Source organism: Fusarium fujikuroi, chromosome FFUJ_chr04 (genome assembly GCF_900079805.1).
Source record: "Fusarium fujikuroi IMI 58289 draft genome, chromosome FFUJ_chr04".
NCBI lineage: Eukaryota > Fungi > Ascomycota > Sordariomycetes > Hypocreales > Nectriaceae > Fusarium > Fusarium fujikuroi.
The window spans coordinates 2,552,671-2,580,203 of record NC_036625.1 but is presented as its reverse complement, the minus strand read 5'-3'; the positions used below and the strand labels follow the sequence as shown (position 1 = coordinate 2,580,203).

General features: G+C 46.9%; 10 protein-coding genes; 6 read left to right on the top strand and 4 right to left on the bottom strand.

Annotated features, from left to right (window-relative positions):
• Positions 1-2,310: 2,310 nt before the first annotated feature.
• Positions 2,311-3,978, top strand: FFUJ_14594 (uncharacterized protein; the record flags this gene model as incomplete). XM_023576545.1 has 4 exons in its annotated part: positions 2,311-2,378; positions 2,436-2,540; positions 2,588-2,966; positions 3,118-3,978. The coding sequence occupies 4 exons, from the start codon at positions 2,311-2,313 to the stop codon at positions 3,976-3,978; spliced, it is 1,413 nt and encodes a 470-aa protein (XP_023429932.1).
• Positions 3,979-4,562: 584 nt separating this feature from the next.
• FFUJ_14593 (uncharacterized protein) lies at positions 4,563-7,465 on the top strand (the record flags this gene model as incomplete). XM_023576544.1 has 3 exons in its annotated part: positions 4,563-4,720; positions 4,774-4,884; positions 4,942-7,465. 3 exons carry the CDS (start codon positions 4,563-4,565, stop codon positions 7,463-7,465), a joined length of 2,793 nt encoding a protein of 930 aa, XP_023430029.1.
• A 372-nt stretch (positions 7,466-7,837) lies between these two features.
• Positions 7,838-9,020, bottom strand: FFUJ_14592 (probable fusarubin cluster-esterase; the record flags this gene model as incomplete). XM_023576543.1 has 2 exons in its annotated part: positions 7,838-8,716; positions 8,772-9,020. The coding sequence occupies 2 exons, from the start codon at positions 9,018-9,020 to the stop codon at positions 7,838-7,840; spliced, it is 1,128 nt and encodes a 375-aa protein (XP_023429718.1).
• An 822-nt stretch (positions 9,021-9,842) lies between these two features.
• On the top strand, positions 9,843-10,984 carry FFUJ_14591 (uncharacterized protein; the record flags this gene model as incomplete). XM_023576542.1 has 2 exons in its annotated part: positions 9,843-10,144; positions 10,195-10,984. 2 exons carry the CDS (start codon positions 9,843-9,845, stop codon positions 10,982-10,984), a joined length of 1,092 nt encoding a protein of 363 aa, XP_023429717.1.
• Positions 10,985-14,007: 3,023 nt separating this feature from the next.
• On the top strand, positions 14,008-15,732 carry FFUJ_14590 (uncharacterized protein; the record flags this gene model as incomplete). XM_023576541.1 has 3 exons in its annotated part: positions 14,008-14,280; positions 14,332-14,565; positions 14,623-15,732. The coding sequence occupies 3 exons, from the start codon at positions 14,008-14,010 to the stop codon at positions 15,730-15,732; spliced, it is 1,617 nt and encodes a 538-aa protein (XP_023429716.1).
• Positions 15,733-16,467: 735 nt separating this feature from the next.
• Positions 16,468-18,219, top strand: FFUJ_14589 (probable SIT1-Transporter of the bacterial siderophore ferrioxamine B; the record flags this gene model as incomplete). The annotated part of the gene is made up of 1 exon (XM_023576540.1): positions 16,468-18,219. One exon carries the CDS (start codon positions 16,468-16,470, stop codon positions 18,217-18,219), a length of 1,752 nt encoding a protein of 583 aa, XP_023429715.1.
• Positions 18,220-18,385: 166 nt separating this feature from the next.
• On the bottom strand, positions 18,386-21,760 carry FFUJ_14588 (related to nonribosomal peptide synthetase MxcG; the record flags this gene model as incomplete). XM_023576538.1 has 5 exons in its annotated part: positions 18,386-18,838; positions 18,887-19,573; positions 19,620-20,637; positions 20,683-21,428; positions 21,479-21,760. 5 exons carry the CDS (start codon positions 21,758-21,760, stop codon positions 18,386-18,388), a joined length of 3,186 nt encoding a protein of 1,061 aa, XP_023429714.1.
• An 809-nt stretch (positions 21,761-22,569) lies between these two features.
• FFUJ_14587 (related to lysophospholipase) lies at positions 22,570-23,421 on the top strand (the record flags this gene model as incomplete). The annotated part of the gene is made up of 1 exon (XM_023576537.1): positions 22,570-23,421. One exon carries the CDS (start codon positions 22,570-22,572, stop codon positions 23,419-23,421), a length of 852 nt encoding a protein of 283 aa, XP_023429931.1.
• Positions 23,422-23,527: 106 nt separating this feature from the next.
• FFUJ_14586 (uncharacterized protein) lies at positions 23,528-24,136 on the bottom strand (the record flags this gene model as incomplete). The annotated part of the gene is made up of 1 exon (XM_023576536.1): positions 23,528-24,136. One exon carries the CDS (start codon positions 24,134-24,136, stop codon positions 23,528-23,530), a length of 609 nt encoding a protein of 202 aa, XP_023429713.1.
• Positions 24,137-24,728: 592 nt separating this feature from the next.
• FFUJ_14585 (uncharacterized protein) lies at positions 24,729-26,960 on the bottom strand (the record flags this gene model as incomplete). XM_023576535.1 has 4 exons in its annotated part: positions 24,729-25,826; positions 25,871-26,103; positions 26,163-26,473; positions 26,524-26,960. 4 exons carry the CDS (start codon positions 26,958-26,960, stop codon positions 24,729-24,731), a joined length of 2,079 nt encoding a protein of 692 aa, XP_023429930.1.
• Positions 26,961-27,533: the final 573 nt, after the last annotated feature.

The following is a 27,533-nucleotide window of genomic DNA, read 5'->3' as shown; positions in this document are numbered from 1 at the left end:
GTTATATTATATTATTTACAATTTCTATTATTTAGTTAGGTAATTCCTAGAGTTATTAGTCCTTTATAAGATTTATATAAGGTATTACTTTAATTAAGTCTTTATTATTATTATTAATTTTAAAAGTTATTTTAATTATTATTATTTTATTACTAATTTAGGTAGTAGGGATTAAAGTTATTTCCCCTCTTATAGTTTGCTCTCTCTTTTTTACATTTATACTATTATTTATCGATTTTAATTACTATAGTAATATATATAATTAAGTCTTTAGGTCTATTAGCTAGATATAGTTTATCCTTAACTTTTTCTTTTAGACTTTAGTAATAGATTTCTATAAGTAAGTTATTATCCTATTAAGTTTTAGTGGCTAGCTGTTAAAACTTAGCTAAATAAGCTGTATATAACTTATATTATTAAAATGTAAGTAATTTAGCTGCAGCCTGGCATTCTTTATTAACTACTTTAAAATTATCCTTAAGTACTTATTTAAAGTTTTTCTAGTTTCTAAAAATGTTTTAGATATCTTAGTCCTATAGGTTTTCTTTATTCTTAAAGTAGTCCCTTATAATAGGTTTAAACCAGTCCTTAATATCTTTTTAGATTAATAGTATAGTAAATAGTAGCTTCTTAATTAGGCTATTTAGCCTATTTAGAAATAGTTAAAAGTAACCTTTTATTTAGGTAAGGAATGGGATTATATTGCTTACCTGTCCTTTAAAGGGTTTTAGCTTAGGCAGCTTAAGTGCTTCTTTAGGGTCCCTTTTATAATATTTATAGTTATCTCTTTTATTACTGATAGTAGATTATATATTTATCTAGGCTTACAGTATATTAATAATATTATAAAGCTATTAGACTTTAGCTGCTATCTTAATATTACTAGATAGTACTTTAGTATAAAGAGGTACTAGAGTGCTAATATTACTAAATATCTTAATAATATAGTATTACTTAATATATATGCAGTATATATTAAATAAAAGCTATTAATATATAATAGTTATAGGTTTTAAATAGGAAACTTAATCTATATTAGGTTTTATATTTACAGAAATATAAGGCATATATATTAAGCTTAACTTAATTATTATATCTCTTAATAATTAAGTAATATATATTAAGCTTATTAATATAAAGAAGTTTTATTAATAGCTAGTAAGCTAATCTGCTAGAAGTGTAAATAAATATAAACTATATATTACTAGTTATAAGGTACTTAATAGTACTTCCTTTAAGGACTGAGATATTAACCCTTTAGTCTTAAACTGGTATTATTATATTTCGGTCCTATCTTAACTGGTTAAGTTAAATAGACTGAAAAAAGATCTATTTAGTCTAGCTCTAATTAGTAGAGGTAGTAGAGAATTTTATAGGGTTATATATAATGTAACTATAAGGGTTATAATATTAAGTACTTTAGGCTATTAAAAAAGGCTTATAATTAAAAAATAAAGTATTTAATTAAATACTTTATAACTTATATTTTTAAAATTAAGTTTTTTTTTACCTTTTATATTATATTTAAAGCTATCTTTATAGAAAGTAATATTTAAGAAAGTTTTAAAGAAATTAGGTTTACTTCTCTTAATTTAAAAACTATAATCTTAAAGCTTAATATATAGCTATAGACCCTAATACCTCTTAAGAAGGCTATTTAACCCTTAATACTATAGGCTTTAAAGACCCTAAAGATAGTTATTAAGACCTAATTTTAATTTAAATACCTTAATAATTAAATTAAATACTATTATAGTAGCTCTTTAAAGTTAATATTAAAAGCCTTAAAGTCTCTTATAAAAGAAGTAATAGCTATAATATATAAGAATATATTATTAAAAGCTAAAGTCTAAAATCTTTAAAATATAAATAAGATATTAAGCTAATACTATAAGGTAAAAAGGATTAAATTATAAAAAGGGAGGACTATAACTATATAGAAAGTATTATAAATAATTAATTAAATAAATATTAATATATAAGTAATAGCTAAATCTTTAAGAAGTAATAATTAAAAAAGGTTAAAGTAATTAAGCAGTTAATATTATAATATATATAGTAAAAGCAGTTATAATATAAAGACTTATTAAGTAGCTCTTAAGTTATTTAGGGAAGAATTTAGTAAGTAAAAACTAGCCTTTTTAAACTATAGCTTAAGCTTTTAAGCTATAGGTTAAAAAGGTTAAGGAAAGTGGAGCGCTTGCTTATTTGGAGCGCTTGCTTATTAACCACGTTATATATATATATATTCCTTGCCGTCAGCCTTATAAGGCTATCAAGCTTTTAACTTTATATACGAAGGCTTAAATAATGAGTGTTGACTCCGATGACGACAGTGGCTGGCTGGAAAATGTCAGTCTCATCACACAACACCACAAGTCAGGAAGGCAAGCAGCCCTGGTGCCCTACTGGTACCTATAATCTAATGAGCCTAGGGTCTTCATTGTGCCTCGTGTCGAGCAGGAGGAAGTAAACGACTTCAACGTCGATTTTGAGGAGAATACCAGGATAGCTCGTAAAGATGTGAACATGATGACGGTGTAAGTTCTATACAAAAAGGGAGAGAGTACCGCACTAATCTCAGAAGATATGATGTCGGAGGTCAAGACCCCTTGGTATTTCCTTTCCATGCAGACTGTTACGAACTTCTCGGAAAGGTCGTCAAACCGCAGAAGATTGACAACGCACCCCTTTTCCGAGTTTTAACATTTCATCTTCCAAGGCTCCTCTACGGGCCGCCAAATGTCTTGGACTTTAACTATGGAAAACTGAAAAGATATCAGAGCGATGAGTGGGATACTGCCCTAGGAATGGAGTACGCAGTCGCATCGCCAATTTCCATCGAGAACGTCACTTCCGTTATTGAGGGCGTTTTGAGGAAAGCTAACAAGTCGAACGTACCCGACAATCGATCAACCTATAACATCCCAACTGGGCCACCTCCTGGTCGTGAACGTTCCCAAAACGTCCCGACTGGCCCGTATTAGTCCTACAGAACCGGTACGTATCACAATCATCAGGAACCAAGCAGCACTGCACGCAAATCACTAAGGGCCACAACGAAACCAGCGAAAGAGGCAGAACCGGCAGAGTGGACTGAATAGATATTCTGTACAGGGAGATATTTCTGACACGGAATGGGAAAACAAGTTTGCCACGGAATTTGCCTGGATACGCGAGTTTCTTCCATACAAGGAAGAGATCGAGCGGCGTCACATCGATAGGTTTTTGTTTTGCAAGGCCATCTTTGACCTAGGCGGTGGCCGGGGATTCAATACTCCTGACTACCGAGATACGCTGCGGGCCTTGCATAATCGCCGCCGACTCTGGGAATTATGTTCGAAGATCGTACAGGAGTATCTGCCTCTCTCCCAACAGCGCAGCGCACAAGAGCCTGGGGCAAACTCCTCACCCGAGGCCGCGAGATCCAGGACGACCAGCTCAGTACCTACGAGCACGCCCTCGACGATAGACTTCTTCAGGAAGCCTATAAAAGGTAGCATACCTTGGCCCTGTGAGCCACACGAGCTGAGGAACAAGTCACCGATTGGAGCATCGTCCATGGAGACCCTGACTCTTGTAGCCCGTGGTAGCGATCTGAACAATGCGGTCCGTTTCGGGGTCGACGCTAATATGCAGCGATTCGAGATTCACTTTGAGGAAAATGGGCGAAAATGGAGTCATTGCATTGGTCCCCGCAGCACGGCCATGCAGTACCTCTACTTCGACAAGTCATCAGTCGTGCCTGACAGAATTACAAGTTGTTATGTGACTATGAAGCAAAATGTCCCCAGTGGTTTACGGTTTATCAGCCAAAGTCAGACGATCACTGCTGGAAAGCCTGAAGAAGATGAGACGATGTATCCTCCTCAAACGAATTGGGGCGGCTGGATGACTGGAATATTCTGCCAATGGTTAGATCGAGATTCTCCTGATGCCAAGCTGGCCTCTTTTGGTGTGTACTTTGCGGACGAGTAGCGTCTCCTACAAGAGATTAAAAGGATCACGGAGGAGGAGGAGGAGCCCTATACTAACCTTTAGGGAGTCAGCGACAGGAAAGCTAAACAAATGTATTTTGCGTTGCCATAACTATGCTTACACAAAGAAAAAACTAGGCAATGGTTGTGATTAGATGCCAAGGTAAGTTGCTGGGACATAAAAGTTCATTAAGCTGGGTCCTCAAAGTACCCTAGTCCGAACTCATCACTGTACCATACATTACACCAATTGTCGTGAACAGTCTCCCCTCCTCTGTCGTACTTACAATGCTTGACGTTCTGTCTGCCTGATCGAAGAAGACTGGCGTTACTCGCAAACCTGCGTCTTATGCTTAGCGTTACATTTTCCCTAAAACACTCGATCAGACTCCCGGGGTTCAATTTGTGGGTCTTATCCCTACAAGCTATAGCCCAAAGAGGCATAGCGGCGCCTTTGCCACTAGCCATAAACAGTCTCCCTGGCAATTTAACAGCCTCTCCCCCTGAGAACTATAGTAAACAATAAATGATAACTACTGATCATCGCAACTTCGCACCCTCATCGATATAAGTGCACCGCGTGTCATGGGCGGATACAGTGTCGAATGCGCCTTGTGCTGTGCGCCCATACTTAACAAGCATCGGGACCGTGATGTCGGCCATGGCAGAGACTCGGGAAACGATATCGATAGAGCGTGGATGGGGGAATTTATGATCATTGCTCGAGACCCCGAAACACAAGAGTAAGAGTCAGACTTATAGCCCCCTATGATTTCGGTTGATCTAATACCATTAGGACTTTTATAATTGAGAAAGCACGGCATCATCGAGACAACACCTTTGACGTGCACGATGATGAAGAAGTTGCCAATCATGGCGAGGCATTCGACTCCCGACTCGTGAAAGTGTAAGTATCCCATTACTACCTACCACCGGCGAACAGATTATGCTGACTCACACTCAGGTACCACTGCGAAGGGCCTCATGCATTCGCAGCGCCATTTCACGTCGATTGCTACAAGGTGCTAGCGGACGCTTATGAGCCGCGAGATATCGATCTCTCAACTCTTTATGACACCCTTGAAAACTACTGCCCTCGTGATGACAGCATCTATCGCAGCCGACTGAAGTTCGACTATGACAAGCCAAGACACAGTCTGGTCGGTACCGCCCATGATTTCTCGTTCGCATCACCAAACCGCGTTTCTGATCTTACCATATTTGTGGACGAGCTTAAAATAAACTCACGACGATCTCGCTCAAGTGTTCCGCACATCCTCAATGGCGAAAGGTTGACTCCTACAAAGATCTACAATGATATGCCATGGGCAAAGTACATTCTTTCGGTCAAACAGCACAAGATGACAATTGATATGGCCATGTACTACAAGAATCTCGTCGCTCTCGGCAATGGCCGCCTAAGGGAGGGGAACTTCACACTTCCAGTCAGGATGCATCTTCAGAATCGGTGTCGGATCTGGGGTGTATGTTCTCGACTTTTGGAGGAGTGCTCGGCACGCGGCCAGTCGGCGAACATGACGATGACTATGACGAAGACGAAAAAGCAGGGGCCTTTAATTAAACATACTAAGAAGGCTGACAATATTTTAAAGGGCGCCATCTCGAGTCCCATACCGCTCTTGATATTCCCAGCCTACACCAGCACAATCTATGACAGAGTCAGCCTCATCGAGGAGATGAAAGATCTCGAGAAAGCCGAGCCTGTGATTAGGGTTTATTGGGATGCCAGCAAGCACCTTGTTGGTATTGGGGTTTACGATCCCGACACAGATACAGCCAAGACCTTAGGATCAAAGGGTTTATTTCACAGGAGCCAAGATGCACAGATCCCCCCAGATAATTGGCTAGCAGGAATTCTCATCGTGACGAAGGAAGTGCCTGAACAGATACCCAGGGTCTGGCGACGAGTGATTGTAGGGATCAAGTTTATGTTCCTGTACGACGACTTTATTTCGTTCGGTGAACCTATGGGAGACGTCCGAGTTCTCGTTCCCAAGCCTTGGCATACTGTGGTTGGCATTGGCGTTTCGTGGAATGAGGGAAGAGGAGTGGAAAGCCTGGTTCTTCTGCAGCAAGATCAAGAAAAGGTGCCTCAGTCTGCCCATTGTCGGGTCGGGATGGAATACCCTGATGATCTAGACGGACTCTCAGTATTAACGATGTTTCGACCCGATCCTAGAATCGCAAACTTCCTCTGGAGAGGCGGCATCCCCTGCCGGCCCGAAATCTGGCCGACTTACCCAGTGCAACTAGACCCCTTGATGCCAACGCCTGTAGAGACACTGATGCTCACCAAGCCGCACAGCGATAACTTGGACTACAAATTCATTCTTGGAGTGGATGCTCAATTTCGCGGGTTCGAAGTCTTTTTTCAATATAAGGACAAAGCAAAAACAGTCCGGCGATCTATCGGCCTCCCCACTGCCATGCACTACTTCTTCATGGATAGCGATGAGCAGATCACGAAATGCTATATTACTGGGGAGGATAAAGTTGAGGGCATTCGCTTCGTAACGGATAAAACACAGCATTTCATCGTTGGTAGACCTGGACGAGAAGAGAGGGGCCTTGCCAAAGAAGGGTTAAACATGGAGTCCATTGAAGGTTTTCACTGCCGATGGTCTGACGACCGAAACAGCTCACTGACGTCCCTTGGGGTATTGACGCTCGAGTTTAGCTCTGTGAATTTAGGAGAAGAACGCGAGGATAAGGATGCTGAGAATATTTTGGGGCATTACTGGGTCCCCAAACGTCCGCAGACAAAATTCCCAATAGCTGAAGTTGGACAGATCCGTGGCGCGACAAGAGTTATCGAGAGACTGCGCTACCCCGGCGTTGGCGTCCCGGGTCCGCAGACAGTTGTGACGTGGCTCGACTGCTCAAAACCACTTGAATCCATCGACATTACGATGTGTCATAGCACGACGACAGAGCTGCTCATGATGACCTCCATGATTTTCATGTACGCAGAAGGCCATGAGCCAATGCACTTCGGGCCAATACCCGTAGTATCACCAAAGCACGAGAAAGACGTCAAGAAGCAAGACCGATGCGCTTGTATACATGGAGGTTCTTTCGAACGAGAGATCGAAGACATACCTCACTATGAACCCGATAAGTGGCACGTTTACGGCGGATACCTAAAGGCTCTCCGTGTATGGCTTAACGACGTGGGCGTCTTGACCGGTCTGCAGTTCGTGGCTCATGAATCTGAGAGTCAGAAGTGGGGGTTCTGCGATGGCGAACACGTGGCTGAGTTGGACCTCCAGAGCAAGGAAAATAAAACAAAAGGGATCAAGTTCTTCCTAGACTCGAATGGGAGAAACGATGTGAGCGAGGATACCGTCGTTGTAGCTGTTCAACTGATCGAGGTACTGAAGAATGGGGATAAACAACAGAACATCCAGTACAAGAAACCAAGGTATGTTTTACCTCCTTTATACAATAATGGTCAGATCATAAGCTAACCACCACTGGCTCTAGATATGGGTGAAGCCGTCGGTTGTGAGTCCGGCCTACGTCGGAGGTTTGCCAGACAAATGTTGGGCATCATGTGCCGGATGGGGCGTGTTAAGTTGGAGGTCTTGGGTATGTGAAAGACCCCAGAATTCTTTGGTAGCATTTTTAACGATCGTTATGGTGGCGTGTTTGTTATGACATTACATTTATAATTAATTCTATATATATAGGTCGTCAGAGACGACTATGTTTGATCTATTATTCTCTCATACTTGAACAGCTGCTGAACTCAATAACAGTTGTGAACAACTTCGAAGGTTCTGCTCGGCAGCAAACATCGTTTGCTTGAGAAGTGACACGAAGGCTAAAGGGCAGCCAAATTATGTTGAGCGCACCCAGCGCTCAACAAGAGCCTGGATCTGATCACTGTTCTTTTCCATAAACATCATGTGTCCATTACCGTGGATGCCAACCTCACCAAGCTCAATGTGCTTGGTCTTGGAGCAACCAGCCTGCTTAAGGTAGCGAGCAATGCAGTAGTCGTAGGGCATGTGATAAGAAGCCTCAGAGGTCAGGAGGAGGATAGGCTTCTTGGCAAGGTTGACAAGACGGCGAGGGGCAGGCTTCTTGGCTTGGAGGATACACTCGACGAAGTCCTCACCACGGCTGGGCTGGACTTCTTGCACGAGATCGGTGGAGGGGTTTGTGACGGCAGGGCTGTAGACGAGGGGAATGTCAGTCAGACCGTAAGCGCGAGAGGCCTTGGTGCTGAAGACGGCGTCTCGGAAGGGGGGACCAGAGGGCTCAAGAAGGATGAGGCCCTTTGTGAGTTTGGGGCGGGCATCAGCGACAAGAATGGGCATCATACCACCTTGGCTGTGACCAAGGAGGATAACGGGCTTGCCAATCTTGTCAAGAAGGGCGGCACCGGCAGCTTGGACGGTCTCCTGCTGATAGGTGGCGTTGTTGATGAACTGGACGTTGGAAGCATAGAAGGCGTCAAAGATAGGGTCTCCTCGCTTGCCGGTACCAGGCCACTGGGTGTGCTTCTCAGCCTGGGGCCACAGGTTGAACTCCTGCACGGCAGTGAAGCGCTGCTCGATGATCTCTGCCGAGTACGTGGAGGGCTTGGTAGCACCAGCGAGGGGCGCCCATGCCGATCGTCCTCGGAAGGTCTGATCGACGATATAAACTTCGTATCCCTGGTTGATGAACTGGCTCGCCCAACCACGGCCTCCGTCAGGCTTATTTAGGAAGTTCTATTGTCTCTGTGTCAGCCGAGGCTGTTTCGTATCATAAATCAAGGGGACTTACGGTTCCTGTTTGGGCCTGTCCGTGGATGAATACGAGAGGCGTGGACTTGTAAGGTCCCTTGGTAGGGACCAATCTCTCCACGTACATCTGATCACGGAAGATCTCTCCGCCCGCACCATCATCTACATAACCTCCGCCGACCATGAAGTACGTGCGAATAGCAGGAACTTCACCCTGGCTTCCATAGCTCGCAGCGAGACACTGGGTGAATGTCGCGGTAGCAGCGACTAGGAGGGAGGTGAAACGCATGGTGGGCAGATGAGATGAGAAAGATGTATGGATGGATGGATGGGGAAGGAGATGCAGCGCGGATGCAGGAAGAACAAAAAAGAAAAGAACGAAAAGAAACAGTCGCAGATATACTGCATCATGCAGGGGGTTTACACTGCGGAATTGAGGTTGCTCAAGGCCTCCTGGCTAGTGAGCTACACTAGACAGGATCGTCATCCTCATTTTCCATTTCGGATGCGACAGACTGAACTCTAGACTTTTAGGCCCCTGCTAACAAGGTTGCAGCTCGTATCATCCGCATCCCAGGATCCCGCGTGATATCCCTGCCACAAGAAAATGGCGCATGAGGGACGAACGGCCCAATTGCCCGATTGACGGTATCAAGCGATATTCTTCCACGGCGTCAGTTGACATCGCCTAGAATATTGATTAAATAAATTATTGATACTACCGCTCGCAATGTCATTCCGTCTCTAGCGCACAGGGAATAGTTTACATCTCCCCCGTTGAAGGAAAACGGCCCGTTCTAGCGCTGGTACCCAAAATGAAAGACACGACCTAACGCCACGGGAAACCAAGCTAGGCACTAAAACTGACAAGTCCAGAAGCATATCGTCAGTAAACTCGCACAAAAAACAAGCGTAATTAACGGGGAACGTCCCGCTGGGATTCAAGTGGCCGAAAGCTGAAAAGAAGCAAAGCAGGTAACAGGAAGCGTTTCATCAAAGAACAATCTACAGTAACAATAAAAAGATATGTGATCTGCGCCCATCCCCCGCCACGAAGATCTCCCTTGTTTTTCTTCTTTCCTTTTCCCTTTTCGCAGTGTAACTCGACACGATGGAGGATCCTACGCTGTTTATCCACTGGTTCTTCAGCTGCTTGTCGCTCCTGATCATGGGGGTGCGGCTGATATGGAGAAAAGTCGCCAAGCAGAAGTTTGTGCTCGGCGATTACCTCACAATGGGCGCTATTTTGTGCTGTGCTGTGAGACTGGCGCTGATTCATGTCGTTCTTACTTGGGGAACGAATAATATCAAACCGAGTCTTAGGGAGAAGATGGTTTTTACGGATGAGATTATTCATCGACGGGAGATTGGGAGTAAATTCGCCATTACCAATCGAGTCTTTTACAATTCATTGTTAGTGTTCCTTTAGTGACTCGAGGGCAGTCGTGCTGACATCATTTTAGCCTTTGGTTACAGAAGCTCGTGCTACTCGATGTCTACCGACGACTGCTGCTCAACTTGCGATATCAGAAGACGATTATGTATTCTTTTCTTCTCGTTTTCTTCGGTACTTACGTCGCTGTCCAAGTCACGACTTTCAGCGAGTGCGTGCCTTTTCATTTGTATTGGCAGGTCGTTCCCGATCCTGGAACCTGCTCCAAAGCCCAACTGCAACTTATCGTCGTTGGAGTTCTCAACATCGTCACCGACGTGATGCTTCTCGCCGTCCCGATTCCGTTATTCTTTTCGCTCAAGACATCCTGGAAGCGCAAACTCAAACTTTACGTACTATTCACTCTCGGCATCTTCATCGTCGCTATTACTGTCATCCGATTGCCGATCAACGCCATGAACAAAGACAGCCAGGTCAATCGCACGACATGGGCTAGCACCGAGCTTCTCACTGCGACAATTGTCGTCAACGCCCCGACTCTGTATGGATTCTGGAATAAGAAGAAGCAGGGCACTGGATATGTTTATTCCCATTCGCAGTCCAACGGCACTGGGATGAGGAGTAGGAAAAATACGAGAATAAATGATACACTTGGAGACGATCCTACGACCGAAACATTCGCTCTCGGTACCGTCCGTCACAGTCGCCAGCCTTCTGAGGGTATTTTACGGACCCAAGAGATTACTGTTACAGAATACATTGACTCTCGGAAGAATTCCAAGGGCACGGGTTCACGGACGGACGAGACGGAGGTTGCGTCAAACTCAAGTCAACTGAGCATCTTGCGGGATCAAAAATAGTCTAGTATCTGCGTTGTAATAATACGTTCTGTTATCTTCCTCCACCACAATGTATTTTCTGAGTCAAAGCCAAGCTCTGTCGCTGGCGATCAATGGCGCGCATCCAATTTCAATTCGGAGCCCGTTGACCCGATTGAAGGATCACCCCCCAACTCCAGTGACAGGGATCGACAAAGCCAAGAGTAGTTCACCTTCCAGAAAATGAGCCTGATCAGCGCTCACCAACGAACCGGTTCGCCTAACGTTGCTTCGTCAGCGGACCCGTCGGAAAAGGTAGCGGAAATTTGTGTGTGCCACTTCATTATACGCCGGCTCCAATCCTGTGACAGTTCATCCCAATTCGATTGGCGAGGTTGCATTTCCGTCTGCCCACTTCCCGCCCTCAATGCTACTGTGCTCGTGCGAGTGGTCCGAGAACGGTCGTCAAATCGCATGGTCTTTGCTTTGCTTGTCAATTGTTTATGACCTGAACTCTAAATCGCACAAGCGCAGTTCTTGCGTTGGAAATACCGAGTACCTGGATAGCAACCCTGAGTTTCTGTCGCTGGGAGGCACAGAACAGTGAGGCGAACACAGAATTCCGGGAGTCAGGGATTTGTTATCAAGGATCAGTCACGATGCATGCAGGTCCGTGGCGGCCACCCAAATACAGCTCGTTTCCCGTACCGTGTCCCTGGGATTACGTATTCCGGGTATCTGCCGTGCTGCTGTCACCCCTTTGGAAGCCCTTGAGTCCCTGTTGATAACACAGAGATTATGATGAAATCGTTCGATCTTCTAAGCAATAACCTTACACAGGACGCTACACTCAATCAAGCGGAAGCGTTTTCAGCCCAACGCCGCCATGTGGACCTGGACTGCCGGGATTCGTCCTTGGACCACTGACGGGTCTGACCCCTTTGCAATTTGGGTTTAACTCGCCTGTAGGGTTTCTTTCGCTGTTGTAGCCGGAGCGGATTCAGGCCCGCTGGCGGCCGAAGCTCGCCTAACATGTTCTGGAATCAGAAAAAGCAACATTATCAGGGAGCCGAGCTTCTTACATATCACATTATCTATTCTTAAATCTGAAGTTGTCGTGGGCTTTGATCTGTCCTCAAGGACTGCAATGCCGGTCCGCAGTGAACATAGTCTACTATATGCCTTGGTATGTGATTCCTGGAGAGCCATTGTCAGTTCAGATCGGGGCTTATTCTAGTCACCTAAATCGTTCATGCTTTATTCTCGGCGTGAGGAGTGACGCATGCCGGTAAATCTTATTGCTATGCCGCCAAACTGCTCCCAGCAAAGCCAGCGCGCGTAACTCGGATATGGGGCCACAGCCTTCGGGGACCTCGCTTTTTCGCCGTACCGTAGGCTTACCTGACGCCACGCCGTCGGACTCTCGGCACATATACGAAATATAAGAATATGCAGCTAGTCGATATCAACGGTCATATCTGGTACACTCCAGGGGTTTGTGTTATCGACACGACGAAAGGGCTACGGTGGTGTCACATAGGAGAAAGCGTGGCATTTCTTATCCTGCAGTATCAACTCAGTAGAAAAGAGGACAACGAAATCGCGGGCAAGATATGAGATTCCAGTCACAAGTCAAACATCTAGAATAATATCCAGTGAAGGTAGTTCTACAGTTGGGCTAGTTTGCTCTAGAGCAGTGAAGCAAACCATGTCTTGCTAATGTTCTAACCCCCAAGAGGTTCCAATGGTATGTTTGAGCATTTTTAACAACAGGGCTGTACAATTTCTGCACCCACGACGCAGCATAATCTTTTAGAGTAAAAACTCTTGTACAAAGTTACAAGGCAATCCGTATCTTCTAACCTTTACAAGTCTCTGCCATTACTTCCCGTGAAGCCGCATTACTTATCCTTATCAACGCACTACACCCTAAAACAATCTCAGACCTAAGAGCTCGAGCTAATGCCACTGGAAGTACCTGCCGAAACTGTTGGAACCAAGGGCACTACTGGTACTGCCGGCGCTGCTCTTCTTCTTTTCCGCCTCTTTACTACCAGCCAAACCGCTAGCACAGCTGAGACTATCCCTGCCACAGCCGCAGGTAGACCGACACCAAGTCCTATCTTGTTCTCTAACGACATGCCCCCAGACTTTCCTTCCGAAGTTTCGGTGACTGATGGTGCCTCTTCGGTGGATGTACTAGTCGAGGTTGTTGCCAGCGTGTTTGATGAAGGACCTCTATCAGCGGAGATAGTCTCTGATGCTGTCAGGATAGGTTGGTTGAATATGATCACTTCCGCAGTGGGTTGTCCATCCCGATATATCATACCAAAAGTTCAAGGTCTGGGTTAATATACTCCCAAACAGGGCACATTAATTTGGGGAGCAGTTAATACAGGAATATCCGATGTCTGTTGCAAGAAAAGTATTGGCACGGAAGAATTATCTATTCAGTTTTCCAGTCGTGGAATACAAGTCATTAGTATGGTCCTTAGAGAATCCGGGGCGTCCAGATTGCTTGCTTTACTTGATGCTACCATGAGCCAGCCATGATAGGCGCTTTCCACATCGATCTCTCCATTATCGAAGTTGTGAGACGAACCTGAATTGGCACACCTCGGTTACTGACTCCACGGCTCAGTTCCATTCCCCTCGAAATCGTAGCTCATGAGCCCGAATAAACCAATAAAAGATTCATTGTTGATGATTTTCGGGCCGAACATCGGGGTTGCTGGCAAGAGAAGCCAGCTAATTTGATATCTCTCGTACATTCCAGTTCGGCCCGAACGCTGTCTCGCTGCCAACAGAAAGCAGATCTGCTGGGCCAGACCGCGGGGTAAAACCCCGGAGTGCTAATTAGAGTTTCACGGGGCCCCAGACTATCGTGAGACCCCCTGTGAGACCCCAATCAGGTCTTTGTGTTAAATTGCGATGTATCCTCCTATTGTCTTGTCGATTGTTCGGTTTCAGCATCTCATGTCGAGGATGATCTAGCTTCTGCAGATATTCCGTCGATCTTCAACCAATCCTATCCTTACCCTTTCGTTTCTTCATCGTGCACCATCATGGGAAAAGACGATAACCACGGCAAGGCCATGAACGTGGAGGACGCTGTAGGTAACAGTGCCGGTGTCCTGCTATACGACAACCATGGAAATGTGCGAAACCTGCCAGTTCCATCATGCGACCCAAACGATCCCCTCAACTTTGGGATCTGGCGACAGCGCCTCGTTCTCTTGGCGGTCTGTATGTATGGCATCGCTGGATTCGGTGTCATTCAGTCAACGCCGCTCTTCTTTGGAAACCTCATTGCTGAATATATGAAGGAAACGCGAGGTGTAAGTCTAAAGGCTACAAACTCTTGGCTATCACTGACGAATGAACTCTAGACATTCCATCCCGACCGTATTGCAGACCTTGCTAGTTATCCTTCTCTCTGCATGGGCTTGGGAAACTTCTTTTTCGTTCCTTTGTCCATGGCACTCGGTCGCCGCTTCGCCTTCATCTTGAGCAATATCATATTTGTGGCATCGATCATCTGGGCTGCCAAGTCGCAGACGTTTGAGTCTCACCTTGGAGCACGTTGCTTGCAGGGTCTCACTGCGGGTATTTCGGACTGTTTGGTATATCTTTCTTCTTCTGCTGACTCGTTAAAACAAACTGATGCTAACAACTCGCAGCTACCAATTATCGTCCTCGACATGTCATTCCTCTATAAGCGAACCGCAAGACTCATTGCCTACTGGGCTTTGACCGCCATCGGGTCGTCTATACTTTTGGTCCCTATCCCCTTCATCGTCGAGAACGCAGGCGGCAATTGGAGACTCAACTATTGGTTCTGGCTAGCTTTTGCAGTATTTGCCATGATCCTCATCATCTTCTGCGTCCCCGAGACCCTCTTCAACCGTCGCGCTGCCGAACTTAGTGGAAGAATTCATGCGACGGACGCCTACGGTACTCATCGAACCTTTGCTTCGCCACAAGCAGCCCGCGACGCTGGCTTCGACATTGACGATGCTCAGTCGGAGAATCCCACAGAGCTCTCTTATAAGCGTCAGTTCGCACTTTTTACAGTTCAGCCGTCGCCTGTTGCCCGGTTCCTCGGTGCATACAAAGATATGTTCCTCTGCATTCTTATCCCAGGGACGCTTTGGGTTCTTCTCTTCAACAGTATGGTGTTCGGTGGTCTTGTTGTACTCAGTTTGACCTACGCACAACGCCTTGAAATGCCACCCTGGAATTTCTCCCCCGAAACAGTTGGAACGGTCCAGGTTGGAGCAGCTATCGGGGCACTCTTTGGTCTAGGATATGGAGAGTTAGCAGAACCCATCAGTCGCTACTTGACCAAGAGAAATGGCGGCGTTCGAGAGCCTGAGCATGTCTTACCGAACTTTATTCTCCCAGCGATTTTCTGTTTTCTGGGCATGATCATCTATGGCGTCGTGGCTGCGGATCCAACGCAGTACAGCTGGGTAGGCATGCATGCAGCTTTCGCCCTGTTCTATTTTGGCTTCTGCGCTATCTCGGCTGTGACTGGAGTTTGGTTGGGAGAGTTGCTGCCGCATATGTCGGGACCTGCAATTGTGCTCACTTGCGGAGGAAGAAATGCTATTTCTTTTGGATACAGTCACTCGTTCAATTCTTGGATCAGCGCGATGGGTATCAGAGATACTTACATACTGTTTGGAGGCATCCTTTTTGCATTGGGGTCTCTTGCTATTCCCTTGTACTTCTTTAACGGGCGGATTCGTCGGGTCATGGAGAAGATGACGTTTATTGGTACTTGTTGAGGTTCACCGAGGCTGCCAGAGGTCAGAGTGAGATATAAATAGCCATTCTATCTTTGGGGTGCGATGGATCGTTATTTGGGTCGCGGACAAGTGGAACAAATTTGGGCAGGTTTGGCAAACCCTATACGCATTGGGTCAATTTTAAATAATTTAATCGCGAGAAAAAGAAAACTGCGTCCACAGCCCTTATTTATCGTCACTAGCCCTGAGTAAGCTCTGTATATGTACCGTTACCGTTACCTCGGTGCCCAGATTGAGTTTTGCCCTGCATGATCTGATAAGCTCAATCCAACCTGAAGGTGATTTGGGTAGCATTGACCAAATCTGACAGAGGACACGGCAGATCATCAGCAGCGCAACAATCTACAGACTGGTGATACCTGGGAATAGCTGGGCCAGAGTCGTATGGAATATTTATATCCACACATTTTACAACACTCGGTTGACGGTATACTCTTCGGGTGACCTTGGGCCTCAGGCATCAAATTCGTGATAATGGCGTCAGGTCCCCACTTAGACCACGGTTAGATCCGCCGCTATTGGACATGAAATCTTATCAGATGGCTTTGTCATGCGTTGTCACAAGGTCAAGTCACCCCCATGCACTCGTAATCAAATCAGATGACTCTTTTCCCTCTGCCCCCTGCCTTTGATGCCTGAACCTGCAGCTTTTTTTTTTGTTTCACCTCATCAAAAATTCTTCACTCTCTCCTCCCTCTCATCAACAACCCGAACATGTCCTCAGAAACAGCGCCGCTTCTGGGCGCTCCAGAACCAGGCTCGAGTGACTTGTCACAAAATGCCGCGAGGCCTGCGAATCCTAAGAGGCTCTCGGCGGGCGTGGCGCGTATGGCTGTTGTCTCGAAAAATCTCACCCGCGCACATCGGATTTGGCTCTTTACGGGTATTTTCCTCGTCGGATATGCGTACGGTTTAGAGAGTCAGGTTCGTTTGGCGTATCAGTCTTATGCAACATCGAGTTTTGATCTGCATTCGTACCTTTCCACGATCAACGTCTTGCGCAATGTTATCGCGGTGGCGGTTCAACCTACGGCGGCCAAGGTGGCAGATGTCTTTGGCAGGTTCGAAGTCATCGCCATTTCAACAGTTCTATATACCCTCGGAATCGCGATCGAGTCAACAGCGCCGTCAGTAGAGGTCTTCTGTACAGGATCGGTGATTTACCAAACGGGACATACATGCATCGTCCTGCTTTTGGAAGTCCTCATCGCCGACTTTTCATCCATGCGAGCGCGCGTCTTCTTCAGCTATCTCCCAGCCATTCCGTTCCTCATCAACACCTGGATCAGCGGAAACATTACCTCTGCAGTACTGAGCACGACAACTTGGAGATGGGGTCTTGGAATGTGGGCCATAATCTACCCCATTGCCTCACTGCCTCTCCTATCTTGCCTCTACTTCCTTGAGAGGAAAACCTGGGAATCTGAAAGCGGAAAGGAGAGCGATGAGATTGTCTTGGTTTCCCTCAAGACCAAGAAAGGCAGAGCCGATCTCTTTCACCAACTCGATATCATCGGCCTAGTCCTTCTTGTCCTCGCCTTCTCGCTCATTCTAGCCCCTTTAACCGTTGCCGGTGGAACCGCTAGCCACTGGCGTAGTTGGTACATCATTCTCCCCTTGGTCCTTGGTTTCTGTTTCATGATTGCTTTCATCACTTGGGAACAGCGCGGCGCTCGTCATCCTCTTGTCCCATTCCATCTTCTCCGTGATAGAGGTGCCTGGTCGGCCTTGGCAGTTCGGAGTCTTCTTAACCTAGCATGGTGTACGCAAGGAAACTACCTTTACACGATCCTCATTGTCGCCTTTGACTTTTCTATCGAGAACGCAACTCGCATCATTTCGTTCTTCTCATTCTTTGGAGTCATCACGGGAGTTCTAGCTGGTCTTGTCATTTTCAAGATTCGTCGACTCAAGTTCATCATTGTTGGAGGCACACTGCTTTTCATGGTTGCATTCGGTGTTTTGATCTTATACCCTGGCGGAGCTTCGACATCGTCTCAAGACGGAATCATTGCCGCACAGATCCTCCTCGGAGTGGCGGGCGGGTTCTTCGCTTATCCGACTCAGGCATCTATCCAAGCCTCGGCAACGCGAGAGCACGTAGCCATCCTCACAGGTCTTTACCTCTCTTTCTACAACGTCGGAAGTGCGCTTGGAACTTGTCTTTCTGGTGCCATCTGGACGCAAACTCTTTACAAAGCTCTGAAGCATAATCTTGACTTCCAACCAGATGAAACCCTTGCCAAGAGAATCTACAACTCGCCCTTTGCCGTGATACCGGATTATCCAGTGGGAACGGCGATTCGAGAAGCGATTATCAGCAGCTACAGTTCTGTACAGAGACTTCTCTGTATCGCCGGAATTTTCGTTTGCATACCCATGATCATATTCGCACTTGCCCTCAGGAACCCAAGACTATCGGAACAGCAAGTTCAGACGGAGGATGAGGAGAACCACGAGGACTGAAGAGTACAACTCTTGAAAAGACCAAGGTTGACAGAGCGGGATGCACGCCCTTTTACAGCGACGGATCGAATCACTCAAGCACTTGCATTTTAGAATTTAGAGAGAGCACCTTTAGAAGCATGAACTTGCACAGTATTTAACGATCAAATGAACTTTAATGTTGAACTCAAACTTTCTCCGCCCATCGTGTCTGCAACCGTCCGAGCACCATCTTAACATACTCCACATCTGTTACGTCCGGTACATTTCTCAACGTCTCGCTGTCCTCCCTTGACTTGTCTGTAAGATAGTCCAAGGGCCCCTTCTCCGCTGACGAAGCAGCCTTGTTGCCATACTTGCCCTCGAACCAATCTAGTAACTTGATAGGAGGGTTCTTGGCTGGATCGCGTTCTGAGTTGCGAAGACGGTCCATCCATTGGTCTGTAGGGAGGGTCTCGAACTTGAAGCCGGCTTTTGTCATGGAGGGGAGCATGTCGTTCGCCCAATGGAAGCGAACGGGGTTCAGGATATGATAGACTAGATCATGGTCGGAAGAGCGGTCCGTAGGTGATGATGCACCGAGGCTAGCGAGGTCGAGGATCGTTGAAGCAGCGAGATCAACAGGTAACCATGTCATTTCCTGCTCATGTCAGTATTTAAGTTTGAACTCGCAATGCGGGAGATTTACCTCTTTCAACGCTGGTAGAGCACCAAGCGTAACCGCCGTCTGAATCATCAAAGGAATTCCCTCGGTAGTATTCCACTCCCCAACCTTGGTATCACCAACCAACTGTCCCAATCTCAAAACCCTCGCCACGGCACCAGCACTCTTACAAGCATTACCAGTGATATGCTCAGCAACATACTTTGACCTCGCATAGCCCGTGTGCTGAGCATGTGCAGGTGAAGGAACCTGCGCTTCAAGAACCTTTCCAGGGCGCGGTGATCCTCCCGCCGATGAAACAGAAGAGCAGAAGAAGAAGCGTGCTGGCTTTGGTGTTTGTACGGAGAGACTCAGCTGGATGAGATTGTGCACAGCTTTGATGTGTTGGTCTTCGAAGGATTGCACGGAGATGTTGAAGTTGACGGCCCATGCGCTGTGGATTATAGTTGTGAGCTTGGTGCGGAGCTCGGAGATGTGTGATTCGCTGAGGCCGAGGTCCGGACGGCTGAGATCGCAGGGGAGAGCGAGGACTTTGCTTCGTTGCTCTTCGTCCAGAGATAGACCGCGAGCTTGGAGAGAGCTGTAGAGTCTTTCGGTGGCGGCTGTGTCGCTGGCTGCTCGGACTAAAGCCCATACTGCTCCAACGTTGGGCCGAGCTGTCAGTTGGGCGAGAGCGTGCGCACCCAGAGCACCGGTTACACCAGTGAGTAACTAAGTCATTAGCCTCAATCTCACCAATTCAAGATCTTAAACTTACCACGAGCTCCTTCTCGGGTTGAGGAGCAGATCCAGGGACGTGGCGTTCGAAAGAAGAGTACTTCTCGATCAGCCCTTCCATGATCTTCAGCTGGTCCTGCGTCTCGTCACTCTCACCACTTCTCAACCTCTCGAGCTGGCGAGCAAGTAACTTGACGTTACCAGTCTCGTACAACACATTCTGTCCCAGCTCCGATTGTCTACCACCAAGGTCGATCTCTCGCTTGATGAGACTCCACATCTGAATACACTGAAGACTATCAACACCAGAGGCAAAGAAATCTGCTTCAGATGATTCAAGATTCGCGCCACACTTGCTCTTCAGTTGTTGTAAAAGGTAATCTTCCAGCTCTAAACCCTCGAGTGTGAGAGAGCCGGCTTCATCGCCTTGGCCCTCGTATCTGTTGTAAGCAGCCTCAATTTCCTTCTCAAACTGGCGATATGTAGGGACTCTGATGAAAGTACCCTTATCCGTGCGCGGGTAAGCTGAATCTGCTGGTACGATAACGACTAGCTCCTTTGGAATTCGTGAGAATGACTCGGCTCGTGAGTTGGCGTCTTCGACGGACGGCCAAATAGCATCGAGGAATTCATCATCAGGCATGTTGGCCACCCGATCAGCCTTGACTATAAGGATACCAGGATATGTCCTCCCATCGCCAAAGACAATAGCTTCCTTGACAATCTCTTCTTGTCGGATACGACCCTCAATGGGGATGGGAAGAACCTTTTCGCCATTGATGAGGGTGAAGCGATCATCTAAGCGACAAGCAAATTTCCAGAGATTAGGCCTTGTGGGATGTTGCGTAAAGAGATCTCGAGTGCGGAAAGATCCTGGTGGGCTATCTGAGTTGGTAGTGCTCTTTGATGGGAGACCATCTAAAGCTACGCATTCGAAAAGGCCAGGGGCGACTTCATCGAAGATGGTGTAGGGCTCTGCTGGAGGGAGGACACGGATATAGTTCCATGCCTTGTCACCTTCAGGACGGGCGGAGGTCGCGAGTCTTCCAGTTTCGGTCCTACAATGTGTCAGACAGTTTCAGAATGAGACGAATGATACTCACGCTCCGTAGTTGCCGCAGAGATTAACGCCTCTCTCAACGAGTCTATCACCCAGGTCATCGGGACATCCACTTCCCGCATAAAGGACAAGCTTCATATCAGCCAGCATCTGAATGCCCTCCTCACTCTCAGCAAGCAACTTGATGACATAAGGTACACAATGAAAAATCTCGGGCTTTGTAGCCTTGAGCTGCGCCATGACCGTCTCCCTTGTCAAAGGCAAGCCGTAGTTTGTGAAGTAAATCGGTTTGCCGGAGTAGATCGATCGGAAAACCTCGTAGAATCCATGGCTGTGAAAGAATGGCGATGTGAGAAAGGCGCGCATGTTCATGTGGACTGCAAAAGCTCCGATGCAGCTTGAGTTGGTGAGATAGATCGGCTTGGGAAGACCTGTTGAGCCGGAAGAGTGGATAATGACAGCGACCTTGCGAGATTCCGCTTCGGGGCTATAATCTCTGACGAATCTTGGTGCATTGTGGTGGAAGATATCTGCACTTTGCAGAAGAGGAAGAACCTCAAGCTGGCGATTTTGTTGAACTTCCTTGAGGACGGGGTGAAAAGGTGGTGTTGTAAGGATGACATTGCAATCCGCCAGGGTGAGAAGCTGGGTGATAGCTGGGCTTGCAAGTCTTGTTGAGATGAGAAATGAAGAGTATCCTAATCTGTTGAGAGCAATTATTTGTATCACCACGTGAATACCTGATTGACCCAGCATGCCAACAACTGGTGCTTTCTCAAGCGTTGGATCCTATTCAGTTAGTTTTACCCTTGACATGTACCCTGATAGAGTGAACATACCACAGGCTCGAGACCCAGGCTCTGTAATCTCGCAACAGCTGCATCAGCATATCTATCGATGTCCACTGCACTATGCTCCTTGAAATCATCAACACCCGTCTCTGGCGCACCCATCAAGATCGTATCTCCCAGCTCCACGGCGCGACGCTTGATCATCTCATCCAAGGTGAATAGCTTCGCCTGTGAGGGCTGCACGGCAGGCTTGCGAGCCTCAACGGCATTGGAATCGTGTCTGATGGTCATGGTTTCGACAATGTTTGCATGCTCAACCGGTTCTGACATGTTGAATCATTGAAAAAAAGCTATATAATATACAAGAGAAAACGGATATCCGGTTCTCCACAATCGTCAATGGCATTGGGCCAAGAGACGGAAAAGCGAAATCCCCTCACGAACGGATAAATACCCCGCCAAATTATCGCCCGGAAACGAGAACCGCCACTGCGGGGAGCTCTGCGAGATCCAATGCCAAGATATCCGATTTGGCATTTTCCGTCAGATTGATCTTGATTTGAGGCTTCGGTATGGCTGCGGCGACTTTCTCCCCGCGATACTGCACGACATACGGAGTACACCAAAGCGATTCGAGATCGCCAGATGCAGCCATGGCTGTGCTATGGTCAGTCAAGTGAAATGCCGCCGTAGGACTGCGCTTATCCGAGTCATGCCTTAGAGGCAACTTTACTTTGAGTGTTGTTCTTAGCAATACACATAGAGAGATCCGTTCTCAGGGATCCATCATATTTCATTCTTGCAAATTTCTTCATACATATAGGTATTTCTTTCCAATATCCGGGGTTCTCCATTTTTGACTCTCTCGTGGTGTAGGTTAACCAAGCCAGAATGTCGAATCATAAAGTGGACTTGACTTGGTTGCAGAGTTGAAGTAATGACGGCGTCACAGCTACACAAGTTATGTATATAATAAATAATTTGTCAAGAGGTTTAATTTCATTGAAAAGGGCCTTTGTCTGTAGCTGGATTTGTCATTTCTCTTGTCTTTTGCTCAAGGCCAGAAGTTGTAGTTAATCATCATCTGTCTCCACTGAATCATCACAAAATTGCATTTTCCCCTCAGCATCATCATCGCAATGAGTGACAAAGGCAACGCGGCTGGAAGCCAGGGTGAATCGTTTGGCCCAGTCCATACAATCGAACCAATTGAATCACACACTCATACAGCAATCCTCCTCCACGGCAGGGGAAGCAACGGTGAAGAGTTTGCGCAAGAGCTCTTCGAGGAGACTCTCTCGTCAGATCATTCAAGCCTGGCACAGAAACTACCCAGTTGGCGATGGGTGTTTCCATCTTCGCGTGAATTATGGAGCACGGCTTTTCAAGAAAGCATGCCTGCGTGGTTTGAGGCGCATTCTTTGACGGACATCACGGCTCGGCAAGACCTTCAGATTCCGGGCATCAAGGAATCAGTCAGCTACATCAAGACGATTCTAGAACAGGAGACTGAGAGACTCAACGGGGATACATTAAAGGTTGTTCTAGGTGGGATCAGTCAGGGTGCAGCAGTGGGCATGTGGACATTGCTTTGCCATGACACTATTGAGAGACCACTTGGCGCATTCTTTGCTACGAATACTTGGCTTCCCTTTGCTTCCAGCATCGAGAAATATCTATCAAATGAGCCAACGTCACATATGGATGCAGGGACTGAGTTTGTCACTGGGATGCTAGCTCAGTCGAAGGTCGCACTTCCTCAATCTCGAGAAAGGCTCCCATCAACGACTATCTTTCTTGGACACGGAACCGACGATGCGTATGTCGATGTCGAATTGGGAAGAAAGGCTCGAGAGATCATTCTCCGGGCTGGGTTTACGGTTGAGTGGAGGGAATATCAGGGAGCAGAACTAGAGGGACATTGGTTCAAAGCACCAGAAGAAGTTGACGATATTCTCAACTTTCTTGCGACACACTTGGAGAAATCGTGAATAACTGATTCACACATTAAATTGAGACAGGAAATATAGCTATTATCCTCATTTCATTACATTATAGGTCTTAGGTCAAGTATTTCTACAGCTTTAGCCTCGTCTCTTAACTTGGGATAGGCGACTGAGGCGCCTCGTCACGAACACAAGCAAAGCAGCCCTGTTCATAGTACGCCGACCCCCCATTCTGTCCCTCACCAAAAGAAATATCCTCCTCATATCCCTTAAACTTGAAGCAAATCTTGTAAGTCGGCGCACCTGGCCCGGGTACATAATCTTCCGCATAAAAGGATACACAGCCTGGGGTATCTCCACAGTACTTGGCGCATCCGGTGAGGCCAGTCGTTGATAGTTCAGATCCGAGGTAGAGGGGCGAGGATTGGAAAGTTCCTCTGGTAACTGCTTTGCCGCAGACTTTACCGCTGGGAGGCGGAACAATTTGGGTGTAGCTTGGGCATGGAGGGCTGGAAGTAGTGGCAGCAGCTTCGGAGGTGGTTTCGATGGTAGATGCCTCTGTTGTCGTCTCAATTGTCGAAGCGATGGTCGTTGACAGATCGGTTGGGGTTGACTGTAGGGCTTCGGAGGTAGACGCGGTCTCCAGAGTGGACGAGGCGGCCGTTGTTAGATCGGTGGATCTGGGCTTGCATGCGCCAGCCGAGACAGCCACAGGGGCCAGGGCCAAACATGACAATGCGATTGTTCGAAGTGGGATCATTTTGAGACACAAAAAAGCCACCGAGGATGAACTATTGAAAAGAAAGAGAATTGAGTTTTCTTTTGCGAGTTCCTCAGCACATAAGAGGCGTGAGATGGGAAATTGCAATCTGCATCTTGAAGCTTGGCTTAACTCATTTCAGTGTAGTGTTGGCAAACTATCGATTTTGAACACCAAGAATAGTCAAGCGGCTACGCCTATCTACTCACTAGTGATAGCGCTGCCAGGCACCAAACCTCTCTAGCCTGTCAAAGAATGGGGGAGGGGGCACTCTAAATCCAGGAGTGGTAACAGTGGCAATCGGAGACAAGAGAACTTCTTAGGACCTTTATCCTGGGTGGTGAAAAGAGTTCAGTGTTATCCAGGGCGATAGAAACAATTAATAAATACTGTATATCTAAAGTCGACGAGTCGGAAAAGAAGGTAAAGACAACAATAATTGTAGGGTGAACGCAAGTCAAAAGCTGTGGTAGGAGGCATCGTAGGAATTACAATCTCGGCTCTCCTAGCTATTTAGGATAGATCAGCGTCAGCGATGTCATTTCAAAATCCAGTTTAGGTCGAATGTCCAACTCCATCCGTCAACAAGTTACTAACAGCAGTCTAGGATCTCCTTAACCAACCATAAGTCACTATCTGAACCATGGTTCATGTGGCGAAACTCCTGGCACGTCAATATTCCTCGTACTCGAAACCCCTCGCAGTACTTCCTCTCGTACCACCGGAGCCAACAATTAACCCTATCTCCCATAAGGCATACAGAATCTTCAGTTCTCTCGTCAACCCATGTACCGGGGACTTTCAACTGAGCATCTTCAAGTGCCGTCCAGAAATCGCCGGACAACTCCTCCACACAGGGATCCCAAGAAAAAGACCAATCATCAGCATGTGGTCCAACTGAAAGAACTACCAGTGATGGCCCAGACCCCGGTAAACGCGTCCCTGGCCGGATCTCCATTTTCGTGCCCTTGTACACGCTATTGTTTTGGTAATCCCGGCTGTATCGGAGTTCTAGACTCATATACTCTTCTAGGTTGATGCCAGCCGCTGCAAGATCTTCGAGCCATAGACTAACAGCTCTTCGTATCCACCTTGCAAAGGGGAGAAGTCGAAATTGTCGCTTCCATAGTGCTTCAATGATACCACTGAGACTACAGAAACCTCCATCATGGGGATGAACAATATCCAGAAGGGGGACTCCCAGAAACACCTTCCTCGCCAAACGCCTCCAGTCATGGAAGCTCTCGTCGCTGTTCAAGAGTGTATGGAAATACTGGTATATAAGACTTGAGCTAACAAGCGAATGTAAGCAGCAGAGGTCTGGAGGGAAGTCTGAAGTTTCAGCGAGTCCACTTTTTATCAACTTTAAAGGAACCCTTGGGTTGACATCAACCCAGTCAAATGAGGGTAACACTTGACAGACAGATTCTATCTCCGATAAAAGAGGGTATAAACTGGGAACTCTCCAGAAGGCTACTTTGAAGTAACCTTGTACTAGAGGCTCGCTTAATAGTCCCTCTATTTCTGCTGCCCATTGACTGCCAAGCTCTATTACGCTCTCTGCTTGAGGGTCCTTCCAGAGCGACATACATATATACGAAACGAAAGTCTTCGAATCACTTTCAGAAACCTTCATCCCCATGAGGATGAGAGCCTTGATGGATTCGGTCTGTTGGCTCCTCAGGGCAAGCTAAAAAGTCAGACTGCGTTTGATCGAAAGACCTGGCAACTCACCTCCAGCAACGAATATCCATCGGGATCCACGTCGTAGATTGATGCCTCTTTGCTCTTGAGAAGCTCGATAATATGTTCAACTTGCCCATTTGCAACAGCCTGGATTATTTTGGCATCCCAGGGCCGCATGTTTCTGGTGTTCAATTGGAGAGTCCACCCAGTTGATGCCCGAAGTACTGACAAGTCCCAAGATCTTTGCATTAACCAAGGCATCTGTATCCTTGCTTGGAAGACTAGAAGCAACATTAGCAATTTTCGTAGCATTTGCGCGGGATAACGAAGATGAACTAACGTTGTGCCTTGTCTGGCACGTGGTGAATCGAAGAACTTTCGGCAATCTCATAATATTGGGAAGTAAAGCTGCCTAGTAGACCGGGCCGCCTTCGCGGCAATGGCCTTTTGGCGGACCAAAAGCTAAAGTCGCGAGATGCAGGAGACTTGAAGTTGCTTTGAGACTCCCCAGCCTGTACCCCTTCAGGTTCTTCACTTTGCATGGACTGCTTATCTTCTTCAGTGCCTACTGAAAGTTGCTTCTGATACTCTGTGTCCTGCCAGCTCCTTATCTCGGAAATTATAATCCCCGGTTGCGCGCGTGATAAAGCACTGTCAACGTCAATCCATGCTTTCATCAAACAATATGGCGAATGACTTACATGAGATAGGTTTGTTGGGAAAGAGACAGCAGTTGAAGTGCTGACGTGAGTCGAAGCTGGTGATCTTCAATCACGTCTCTTTTGATCCTGACTTTGAGTTGGGCTACCAGTCTCTTGCTGGTCTTTGCTACGCTGATCTGTGTCTCCATGTCTCTCACCAAAGTGTCGAGAGTCTCTACCGCTTTCCGTGAATATTCAAGACTTCGCTTGGCAGCCGAGTCGTTCTGTATCATATTCCGGGTCTTCTCAAACTCGTGGTCCATTTCCTCGATGGCGGGGGCCAAGATCTCCAATTGCTCGATGCATCTCTGAATGCTAGCTGGGACATCTTGTACTTCGTCCCATAATCGCTTGAGTCGAATGGTGTTGGTGCCGAGCTTTCCAGCCACCTCCACTATTGTGATGATACTGGAGGCCAGGCCGAGAATTTCTGCCATTCTGATGAATATGAAAGGATTCGCAGTTACGGGTGAGATGGAGAAATTCCCGGGGTAGGTAATAAAGCTGAGTCTGCCTCATCTGACAAGTGCTGGGCGCTGAGCCTCACCGACTCCGCCTTATGCATGATGACACACGTGCTGGACTGTGACTGGCCTATGGGTTGAAGACAACTGCCATCATGAGCACCAAATTCTATCGGACAAGGACGCTGTCGCGCGATATTAATCGCTACAGTAATCGAGAATGCTGTCCTTGTAATTCCCAGTATCCTGGACCCTTGACTAATAGCCAAATAAGAGGAAGTTTCACTATGCACGTATCGCTACCACAGACCTTTAGCTCTTGCACAGTAGTGTCAAGGTTAAAGCTGCGATTAATTACAAGAAGATCCAATCTAAAGTCATCAGTCTCTCGGTTGGAGTTTCGAAGCTTTGAGGTTCTTCCCAATCAGACAATTGGTGATCAACTTTAATGATCCTTTGTCTATGAACATGGGGTTGCCAACACTGTGGAGAATGGCGCCATCGTGAGGATGTTGTTGGCTGTCTCTTGAGGTTTTGCCTATTACT